Source organism: Apus apus, chromosome 1 (assembly GCF_020740795.1).
Source record: "Apus apus isolate bApuApu2 chromosome 1, bApuApu2.pri.cur, whole genome shotgun sequence".
Lineage (NCBI taxonomy): Eukaryota > Metazoa > Chordata > Aves > Apodiformes > Apodidae > Apus > Apus apus.
In genome coordinates, this window is record NC_067282.1 from 76,796,405 (window position 1) to 76,808,583 (window position 12,179).

Sequence of the window (12,179 nt, forward strand, 5' to 3'; positions counted from 1 at the left end):
CATCCTAGCGCTTTCTTGGTCAGTTTATTTTCCTCAACCCAAGCTAAAATATGCTGCATACTCGGGTGGTGCTCTCAGAGCAGGTGGATTCAAGCACCATCTCCCACCATCGATATCCACAACAGGCTATAAATGGCACATGCCCATCACCACAATGAGGGGAAAACAATCATGCAGAAGACTGACTCACAGATACTTGCCTGTTCAGCATGACCGGAACAAGCCCGATGTGCTATTTTGTGTAATAAAGCTTAGGAAGAAGTTAATGTAGCCACACAATAATGAGCCATTATGACTCATTAGAGGCTCAGCTTGCAGAGTTCAAAGTGTACAAACAGAAGGATATAGGACAAATCTGAACAAAGCACTGCACCCTGCCCTCTGCCTGCACCAACAATTTACAGGTATCTGATAAATGATTTATAAGTCTAAAGATAACCAAGTATAAAACTGTATGACTGACTCTGCTTTCCAAAGGAAATACTTTCCGGATAATTTGCCATGTCTCTGAATATGTTTCAGATTTTGGTGTCTGCTCTGCTGTTTACAGGTAAGTGCCTGGCACACTGTCTCATGTCATTTTATTCTCGCTTGTTAAATCATCAGCTGGCAAAAAATCCCCTGTTACCACTGGAACAGCACTTATGGAAGAGAATTAACTGAAAATTACTGCAGCAGGGACATATGGGAGAGTGGGCGAGCACAAGATTGCATAGCAAATTCTGTGAAATACAGTCTTGATACTGCTCCTTGTGACTACTTTTGAACCTTTTAGTGCTCAGCCCCTCAGGTATGAGGACCAAGGATGCATTCCTGACTGGAAAGGATTCTTACAGGATGATTTCCTGAGCTGTTAAAATTGAAGAGTTTGATGCTGTTTTTCTGGAATCTTCCCTAAACTTTGTGTTCTTGACATTTTATTGTTTGTAAGAAGCAATTTCACATGGATTTATAAGGACCTAAAATTATAATTCGCAAGGGATTTCTGGGATGTCTGATTTGAATTGCTTAAGGAGACTGATGTTTTTAAAGCTCTCAGGCTATTTGGTCATTGAACTGTCACACCAGGCTGCAGCCAAGGCACCTAAAATCAAGACTCACCCTGTAAAACTTGGACCAGAGTGAAAATGGGTGGGTCAGGGCTGCAGCAAAGCTGAAAGAAAGATCTTCCCAAAGCAGCATGGACTGATACAGTCAATGATCAGTGATGTACGTGCTGTGAGATTTATTCCTCACTAAGTTAGAATAAAACAGGCAGGCAGTGACTGTTGTCTTTTCAGGTGATTGCCCACGTAATGGGAAGCTGCTCCATCCATATGCGTGCATTAAAGGCACTTCTTAGAAGAGAGTGCTCTGACACATAGTCACTAAATACATGATGTGAAGAGCTAAAGCAAAATGAGGTAGACAGAATTAATGCTTAATAATTAATTAATAAAAGAAGGTGTTTCGTGAATCTGGACCACAGTCAGGTGTACTCTCTCTTATGGGCCAAATTCTCTTTTCATATGACCCTAATTTTTGGCTGCAGTGAGGCTCTGCAAAGAGGGAAAGAGATGGAAAGAGTCTTTTTCCCTCTTCTGCAACTTAGAGCTCACCTAGAAACCTTCCTTTCCCAGTATTTGCACTTCCTGATATGCTGTGCACCTGGTATTGGACCATTCCTGGGTACTTGGTCTGTCTTTCTAAACCTCACCTCCTTTCCACTGAAGGCCACCATGACACAAATAGTGTCACCTGAAGCCAAGCTGGGAGCCCAGCCTGCCCCTCTTTTTGGAAGATTTATCTTTGCTTTTATCTCCCTTATTTCTCTGTCCTTACCAACAGCCTTGTTTATTTTCTTTCCCAGGTTCATGTCTTCAAAAAACATATTTAACAAGCTCTTTAAAGTTTCATCGATCACAAATAGTGCAGTTTTTTTGTTAATTGTGAATCCTGTCAGCAACGACCAAGGTGATCTGAATTAAAACAGAGGCTGTAAGACTCACTAATGAGAGCTTGATTCTTCATCATACCTTCAACTCAGCTGCTATAAATCACTCCCCATAGAAAACATCTTCACAGCTCTAGGAATGGGCTGTCTGGGCTGGTTGCTGAACCTGTGCAGCAGCAAGAGATGGGGTACAAGAATGTGGTGTCCTGGCACTGGGATCATTATTGAAGTCTCTCAGATATCTTCTTGGAATGTCTTGCCCATTAACTCAAGGTTACAATGATGGCCACATATGGATTTAGGAAGGAAATTTCGCCAGCACCCTCTGAGCAGTACAAATGGACCAATGCTTTTTTCAATACGTAACTGCAGGGATAGTAGTTTATTCCCTTGGGTTATCTAGGATTTTTGCCAAATTTTCTTGCTATTTACCCACACCTGACAGCTTTCCTGACCCCTGGCATCACACCAGCAACATATTCAATAGCTAATTTTGCATTAACTGGCTGTAACTTGTCTACCTTGCTGATGAGGGAATGAGGCTCATGCTGTATTTTGAATGATTGCTAATGACTGAGCTCTCATTGCTTGAACCAGAGACCTTGTGTCCTGTGCTGCAAAATAGAGGCTACTGTACTTCAAGATTTAAAAAAAAAAGCAGTTGAGACCAAGATTTCAAAGACTAGGTGATATGATTAGTGTTGAAGCACTTAATAGTCAATTACTTTAAGTTTTGCTGTCAACGGGTATTAGCAAATCTAACTGATTTAATTTTAAGGCTTGATACAATTCAAGCACTTTGGGACACACAGCTGTTGTGCATACACATTTCTTCTGAATTTTAAAAAGCAACATGCAGGTGTTTGACTTTCATGTAATTGTACTTTTCAACTGAGAAAATGTGACACATGGTGGAGAGGTGGCCTGCAGAATCCAAAAGTCTCTCTCTGCCACAATCCATGCACCCATGCACACAAAGCAGCAAAGCATTCCACAGATAACCACATCTTGATTTCCAAGGAGTGCCACATAACCTAGAGAAACCCTGCGCCTCTCTGCTTTTTCTTTAGCACTTATTCTGTTGTACTGTGGTATTCTGAATCCTCAGGCTGAGTCCTGGGGTCTGGCTTTGTGAATCTTTAGAAACTTAGAAAGTTACATAGCTGAAGCATGAGGAGGGTCCATTCTGGCTCATTTCTAACCTTAAAAAACACACCTCAGTTGCAGTATTTGATTTACTTTTTCCAAGTTCCAACACGTCAGCACCAGCCACCTCAGCAAGGCTAAACTCTCCAAGGTTGAAGTTTAGCTCTGTGCCAGTTTAGCCTCTGTCCAAGCTCTGTCCCAAAGTACTTATGACCAGCAGCCTTACACCCCTTTGAGCTCACATTTTGACCAATCACCAAAGCTGATAATAAGAACAGTTAATAGACTAAAAGAAAATTGCCAACTTTTGACATTTAAATTCCATTGATACGAGTAACTTCAGGAATAGGTTTTCAGGTTGCTGGAAACTTGCAATAGTCTTCAGAAACTAGGGAGAGAAACAAATACCTCCAGTTTATATGACAACGTGCACAGACAGTGACTGAAATTTTGCTAAGTAGTTGTATTTTTTTTTTGTAAATGTCACAGCAAATCAAATATAAACCACTTTTCCCTGTGGTAGATGCACACCAGGGCTGAATTTTGCTCCCACACCCAACCACTTACACAATATTGCTGATCTAGGTAAAAAAGGCTTCTTGTTTGTGTATGAGAAGCATATTCTAGACTAAAGAAAGTTTGAAGTTTTGTCTTATCATTTAACTCTACCATTAGACATGCAAACAGATGCTTGGCTGCTCCCTCCCTAAAGACCACTTAGCACACAATGGCTTGTACTGCTCAGCTTTTCAAACAGAAAAAGCACAGAGATTAAATGGGTGCCTAAGCAGGCAAAGTTGTCAGCTTTTAATCCCATACTCACATTTTTGATTGTGTGATGAATTCAGTCATTGCACACTCAGCTGACACAGAGTGATGCCTTCCTGGGAAGATTTCATAGTTGCATCCATCTTGCTTTTTAGAAATCTATCCTTGCACAATAGAGTTAACTGTCTGTTTGAGTCTAGTATTTTAATGCAGAATAATATACAACTGATGCAGGTTGATTTAACATTTTAAGTGCAATTTGCTTATTATACTGTAATACTTTCTTATTATTATCTTGACATGCTAAAAGCTATTTGATATGCCTTTTTCATAAGTTATGTTTTTTTTTTTTTTTTTCTTGTCAATGCTGGATTAAGTGCACATTGGCTATTTTGACAAAGATGACAAGGTTTAATCACCATCTTCCCTCTCTCAAGTTTAGTCTTATGCCAATTTGGACAGCTCCAAAACAGGATGCTCAAAAGACACCATAGCAATAATGTCTACTAATCCTTTTCTCTCTGGACAATCTGTTTAGATGTATAGGACAGGCAAATCTACCCTCTGAAGGCAATAATTACATGAGCTAAGCATCTGCTTTTGAAGAACAACCAATTTTTCCAGAATTTGTTTTTTACATAAGAACAATGAGTGAATTTTCAGGAGATGGTGAAAGGAAACACTGTAACTGGTAACAGCTGATACAGCCCCTGCATTCATTCCTCCTGTTTTCCCTTTGGGCCATTAATTCCTAAATGTGCTTTTCAAATAACATATTTACCTAAGATAAAAGCAGGAAAATAATATTGAATAAAACCATTAGCATACAATGTCTGACTGCTCTTCACAGTGAGTTAACTTTCTTTTATTACAGTTTAGAATTATTCCTTTTTTTTCAGCTCAGTTTTATGCGCTGTGAGCCATTTATTAACATTACCCACCTGCTCCAAACTCCCTCTAGTCTCACAGCCAGGTGCTCCAAAACTCTGTTCTGGTTTTTGTGTTAGTCTTCTGCAAGATGGAGAGCTGTAGTCCTTCAGGAATAGTCTGTGTTTATGAAGCACCCACCTGAGCCACAAACTCTTACACAATCTTTTATTAAGCCATCCAAAAGGTGGGGAAAAATTGCACCCAGTCTGAGAAACTTACATTGAGACAAGACGTTGTCTCAACGCTGAAGACTATATACTGTATTTAGAGGAGCTACTCAGATGGAGACATCTGGTCTGATGCCTCCAGATCTGCATTAGAGCTTTCAGACCTTGCTTTCTGTGATCTCTGCCAGACCACAAGCAAATGTGCAATCCTGCATGTCTGTGCAGTCCTAGTGAAAGACCAACAGGACTATTTCTGGTTTCACTAGTAATGGTCTCACAAGAGTTCTTCTGGATGTAAATGAAGTTTGCCCCCTTCAGAGACATATAATGATCCTTACAGTCAGATGAAGAGAGAAATTTGTTAAGCCTGGAGGATTAGCTTGAATATAAAGACACTTACTTGATTTTCTTATGGTACTTATGCCTTTTTGAAATGATCAGGAGCTAGGGACAAGTCCTGCAGAGATGGCTCCCAAGTGTCCCAGATGAGAGGTGGAAGGATTTGAGGTAGCACCTAGAAAAGAGCAAAGACTGGGTGTCAACAGAAGCAAAAGCAGCCAAGAGCTGACACCCCTGCCTCCCCTCAGAGCAGGCAAGTGTGCTTTAAAGTGAATATTCAGCGTGGTTAGGAATGGTATTCCTCATTGGACACAGGGCCAGGCAGAACAGACTTTGTATTAAAAATCAAAAGTTAATACCCTTAAGAGGCAGCACTCTGCACCACAGTAGCAAAGACTACACCTCACTGTCCCACCAGCAGAATAACAAGCTCATTTTTTGAAGATGCTGTCAGCAGGGAAAAGAAATACAAAAAGCAGAGCTGCTTACTTGTCCTTTTGTCTAGCATAAAGCTGAAAGGCCACATAGCAGTTATAAAATTTAATGTTAAATGGTCCTTACTAACTATATATATATATACATATTTAAGCAAAACTCTTAGTGGGCCAATTTCTGATCCCAGTTCATTTATCTCACTTCAACACTGTAATAATGAGCTTAGAAAGATATACTAATACTACTAATAATATATCACTGAAGAGACGTTATCAGCTCATAGATTTTCAACCAGATAATTGTAAATCACCAGAAAAATAATGAAATTTGGCACAAGCTTAGTTTTATCTTGTGAGGCTCTGGAAGGGAAGTGTGGCAGCTTAATAGACAAATGCAAGAATTTATTTTTTTTTCTCCTTGAGCCAAAATCTTACTTGTTTTATAAAGTACAGAAATAGTTGTTTCTCAGTTCCCTAAGGGATAGAACAGTTCACACAGCAAGAATGTTCACACCAAATGTCTGAACTTAGGTTTTTCCACTGAAGTTATATTTTAAAATGTTAACATATTTCAAAAGGTATTCCTTGAAAACTCCCTACCCCAAAATTTCTGCTCCAATTTATTATTATAGTAGCTTGGAAGAAACTGAAGTAGGAAGGATCCACTGGGGCTGTCATTGCCTGCCAAGTCAATTTTATGAAGTGCTATTTTGTGTCTTTGTTAAGAGCAAAAAAGTGACAACTACCTTCCCTTTTTCTTTGTTTAGTTTTTTTTTGTTTAGGTTTTTTTTTCTGTTTGTTACTGTATAATCAAGCATTTTCTCACCTTCTTTTCGAACATTTTCTTACTTTGAAAAGAAACAAACTGAAAGGGAACAGCAAATACTCTAGCTCACATATCTGCTACCTACATGCATTCAGGGAGTACTTTATTAAAAAAACTAAAGAGCAACAATAGTGTGGATGATCAGCAAAACCAGCAATAATAGCAATTGAACTGGACTGAGCTGAGCATTGCACAAAAAAAGCAAACACTGGTCATTCTCAGATAGATTTTCCCCCTAGAAATTCCAAAATAGGGCACTGTAAGGCTGTCAGTGAGGTGACAGCCCTGCTGATCTCCCATTGTACGACACAAAAGACAAGGCTTCAAGTTTTTGGCCCATCTGTACCAAGTGTGTTCAGGTCACCCTCAGGTGTCCATTTAAATCCTCCTCACTAAATTGAAAGACAGTTGTTTACAGACAGAGACCTCAGCTGGGTTAATGTATCCAAGTTTAAACTTCATCAGTGGTTAAAAATTGTATGAATTGGACTGGCATGTCACTTCTGATCAGTTAAGGCCCAAATGAATTTATGTCTCAAACACGGGAGACTAAAAAGAAAATACTTTCCTGTACCAAGGTGTTTCATATGAAGGTAGTGAGGTATTCAGCTCATTTTTTTGTGGGCAGAATAGTGTATTTCAAGATCTATAAGATGTACTCCTGTATTTAGGATGACTAGCCTGACTAAAGCAATGAGATAACAAGATTAGAAATGCCATATCTTCTGCTCATAATTTCCATGCATATAATTCCTACTGATGAAGACAAATACTACATCTAAACCAGGAAGTTTAGAAAGTACAGTTAAATTCATAGATTGGTTTAGGGTCTTCTAAATAGACCAAAACACTTTAGGCTTCTCAACACACCTGGTGCAGTTCCAGTCTTAGGGCTTTTCTGGTCACAAAATCTTCTATTAAAAATAAATTAATGCCTTAATTTGATTGTAACTTTATTTACTTTGGATATGACAGCAAAATTATGTTCTATTGCAGATGTTTTATTAATGTCAGGCTTAAAAAAATGTAAAATAATTCTGAAGATCTAAAGTAGGACCATCTTTGATTTCAGTTAAATCAACTATGGGTCTGAAGACATGCTCCTTGGGTATAAATAAGTTTTTTTGAAGTGCACATTCCAAAATATTTTTCTGATATTACTTTCTTTTTTTTTTCTCAGCTTCCATTTCAGGTGTCCTTGGAGCACCTTTGCTGGCAGAAGAGTCAGCAAATCAATTTTTACGACTTAAGCGACAGATACCATATTCTCAGACCTACTGGGACCCAAGCAGCAGTCAGAATGCATGGAGATACACTTTGGCTAAACAGGTATTTTCTTCCACTATCTTGCAGCAACTATTGAAAGAAAGAAAATACAAGTATGAGATTAACACAGAACAGTTATCCTTTGGGGCAAGGCAGGAAACCTGTCTGATTTATCAACGCAGGCAAGGTTGCTCAGTAGTTACATGCTGTATCTCTTCAGTATCAGCCATCAGAATTTTCTGTTTTCATCTTTCAGGTTGGTGAATCATGGACAGCTTTGAGAGACACAGCACAATACTATATGGACTTGGGTTCTTTTGCCTTTGAGCCTTCAGTTGCCAGGTATGATAGGGTTTCTCAGCAGAGCATTTCATAGACTCAGAATGCATGGCTCTAACGAAGTATGTAAAATTAACCAACAAAATGGTGCTGGCAGCTGGGTCTTAGTGGCATAGCTGGAAACATTAACAAACCTGATTATAAGAGACATTTTGAAAAGAATAAATAGGATTTGGTTTTACTTTCCAAGTTTTATTGTTATTTAAATGTGATAATTTTATTGTGGTAAGTTGTTTTTATTTTAATTATGTTTTGGAATAATTAATTAAAAGCTTAAAGAATATACGTCTTTCTAAAAGTAGCTAAACTGCAGCAACCTATCCTACATAGTTGATTTAAAAAGCAGACAGAAAGCAATTTCTGAGGAGACAAATAAATGATAAATCCCCCATGTTTTTCAGTAATAAAACTGTATTTAGTGTGGAATAAAACCTCAGAAGAACAAAACAGAGAATGAGACATAGCAGTTGGTAAAACTTGTGTTTATAGATCAGCACACAAGTATATGAAATGAAGTGTCTCAAATTTTCATAGAAAAACTGTTTAGGACTTTGCTGAAATGTACACATTTCTGGGACATAATTTTGTCAAGTTTACGGAACAATTTGTTTACGGAACAATTGCTAAATTATTCAGTTTGACAAGCACAATGCAGAATCCACACATTATTGCTGTGGAACACTTTTCAAAGAAGATACTCCAGTTCTCTGAAACAGACACAAGTGGGTAGAACTAAACTTCAAGTTTCAGTGCTTAAAATAGTTACTAAGACAGCAATCTGATCAGTCTGACTGTAACCATCAATAGGAAAATTAGTAGACTTCTCATAATATATTTTTAATTGAAGATGCTTTCAATTTCGTTGACTTAAAAGTAGCTTTCTTTTTGAAAGTGAGCATGAAGTTTCATTTTGAAATTTGGATTTGATTTGAAGAGTCTCAGATTGAGCTTTCTAGAACTGTTCCACCTAAAAGGTGATGCCAGTTTCACTCACTCTGTGCAGAAGGAAAGTAAAAGAGAATACGTAAAAGTCATTATTTCCCTGCCCTACTGCCAAGCTTTCAGCTGGTGCCTTTGGGCAACTGAAACATAGCAGCAGGATATTCTCCCACCATTTTTAATACTCATAGGTACAACAGCTTTCTTGGCTAGCATCAGTCACTTTGCCTTCTGGCAAATCTGAAGTTACCTGGAGACACTTTGCTCAGTTTTCTAGAAAAGAAAACATCCTGTCTTTTCCAATAGAAAAATTATTTAGATAGAAAATGCCTAACTGCATCTAATTATTAGTTGTCCAATACATGTGTCTGAAGGCTGTGATCCTGACAGCTGCCAGGCATACTGCAAGATGAGTTATGCCTCCAGAATGATAATTCTTATGATAGTTATATGACAGGATTAAAGTCAGTTTACAGAAACACATTTATAGGCACTTCCACTGAAGCATGTTTCTGATTTAAAAGCAAGGCTGGTTAAGTTCCAGACTGAGATAAACTTTCCAATGCTAATATGATCAAAATTAAGATCCGGAGTTTTTATGAAGGCACATAGTAGCAATGACACCAAGATAGATGTTACAAAACCCATTATGGATAAGGTAAACCAATGATTTTCAACCTTATTGTTTGTGATTAATGATATTTCAGCGATGGCCAAGAAAAGCAAAACTATACAGTATATGCAGGAATCTGGTTCTGGGGCTGTACTTCCAGAAGAAAACATTTGCAAAAGCTAGAAAACTGAAGACTGGGGCTGCCAAAAGGATCTTTAAATTAATTTTGCACATTTTTTCTAAAAGCCATTTGTTTCATCTTTTCTAGCGACAACATCAGATCTTACATGGACATGCTACAACAGTAACATGGGACTCACCTCCAGCAACAGACAAGGATGAGCTATTAAATCCTACATTTCATACCGCACTACATTAGTATATGGCATGTTGTGTATTTGCCATTACGCAGTTGATATGATGATACTATCTCATCCCACTGTCTAAAACCAAAATTAACACACTATTTTTCTCAATACTGCATATTTTATATTCATAAGTAGAAGTAAGGTGTAAGTCATAGTAAATTGAGTAAGAAGTTGAAGACAAGGCAACCATTAACTTTTAACAAATTAGGTTTAAAACCCCCTGTGTTTTCAGATAAAACATTTTTTTGATTAAACATCTGTTTTTAAATGTACATTCCTGATTCTGTGACTGAAACCCACATTTTCTATTTCTTAGTATTTTACTTTAGCTATGCAATTAGAGGCAGTTAAGAAAAGGAAATCTCACTTTGGGTGGGTAAGAGAAGTAGAGCACACTTGTTACAGGTTTAGCGAGTGAGAAGAGTGTACTTCTGTACTTCAAGTGCATTTCCATTTTTTCAAGTGCTGCAGTCAAACTACTATATTATATATCTAGATCATGTCTATATTATAATATATATCTAGATCATATGTATTCTTTGCTTTCCACATTTAAACTTTTGTACTTGGTCCTTAATGCCGAAACCAACTGAAACCACAGCTACCACTGTGACTTACTTTGTCATACTCCATGGAAGTAGAAGCTGGTAGAAACACTTTTTCACAGGTCATTTTCTAATAAAAGCAATGATGACAAAATATTCTTTACGCCATGTTACCAAGTCTGTAAGTTTCCCCATTCCTACCCATTAATCTACCTTATTTTAGGATGTCTTTGAAGATGGGACCGGGCTCATGCATTTATTTTATGTGTTGTTAATATACAGCTAGCAATTAAAAGCTTTTGACCCTGGTCAAATTTTCTGCATGGACAGAGAGGATCTGTTGGGAAAACGGAAATGTATGGTAACCTTAAAAGCAGACTAGGTGAAGGTAGCAATTTTTCTCACATTTATCTCCAAAGAGCAGATTCTCTGTGTTGTGTGTTTGGGGTTCTTTGTGGATACGCACGATATAACAATTGCAATGAATTTGAAGATAACTGTTGGAAATGCATATTTTGCCAGTTTGGCATTCTCTATCATGCTCCTAGGTATAAAAGTATCCTTAGGCCATTATTTATTTCCCTGCATAGGACAATGGGCCTGAAATTGCCATTATTAATTAGCTGAAGCTGAAAATTCATTAAACACTTCAAAGAGATAAATGAGGTGCAAGTTCATTATTTGCCATGTAGAATTTCACAGCTTCAGTCACACTACTTAATTATGAAGAGTTCATTCAAAGATAACAGGTGACAAGTGATGTATAGAGTAAAAAATCCTCACTAGTTAAACATAGTCATAGCCTGTCCCCTCTGCTCCCCTTTCCTGTGCTGCTCAACCTTGGGTAAACGAGTGTTTCAGATCTTAAACCTTCCAGTATTTTCCTTGGTAACAGTGCAGGCATGACAGAGTTACTGGAACTCTTCAATTTATAGCAAAAATCAGACCTGTAAAAATAAGCGTTGCCAATTGCCTTTTATATTAAATGTCTGTAAAGTAAAAACCAAAAGCTCCACCTCCTCCAGCTGTGCACCTTGCTGGTCCCAGAGATATTGCTGCTCTGTGGGCAGTCAGGCACTAGCAACTTACACATCAGTTCCTGAAGTGCTGCTGTTCTCAGGCCTGCCTCCCTAATTGATGCTGTTGCTGCCAAGACAGAGCTTTGGGATCTGCTTGAGAATTAGCTGCAGTTTTCAGCCGGCATGTTTATCTGAAATGGGAGTTAGTTCAGGAGTTGATTTGCAAATGGACAACAGGCATCCCTGGAGTGTGGATGACAAAGGTCACCAATGAGGTGGATGGAAAAATGAAATGTACCTAACCTCATCTACTATCAGCTGATGAGGGGATTGCCCAACTTTTACGAGCCATTTTATGGTTGTCAGAGCCATCAAATTAGAACAGCCACTGCCTTAAGTCTATTGCTACGAGGACAGTCTTGCATAAGGCTGGCTTTGTGACCAAAGTGCCAGACAAATCCAGGGGATGCAATTTGACAGTTCTGTTGTACTTAGACATGACTAATTCCTTTAAAGAAGTTGTTCTGAAAGCCAGAGCGTCAATCTG

The 12,179-nt window shown here is 38.2% G+C and overlaps 1 protein-coding gene across 1 annotated transcript; it reads left to right on the top strand.

The window, feature by feature from the left end:
- Positions 1-501: 501 nt before the first annotated feature.
- C1H3orf85 (chromosome 1 C3orf85 homolog) lies at positions 502-10,008 on the top strand. The gene is made up of 4 exons (XM_051608476.1): positions 502-550; positions 7,724-7,872; positions 8,066-8,151; positions 9,969-10,008. Exons 1-4 carry the CDS (start codon positions 502-504, stop codon positions 10,006-10,008), a joined length of 324 nt encoding a protein of 107 aa, XP_051464436.1.
- Positions 10,009-12,179: the final 2,171 nt, after the last annotated feature.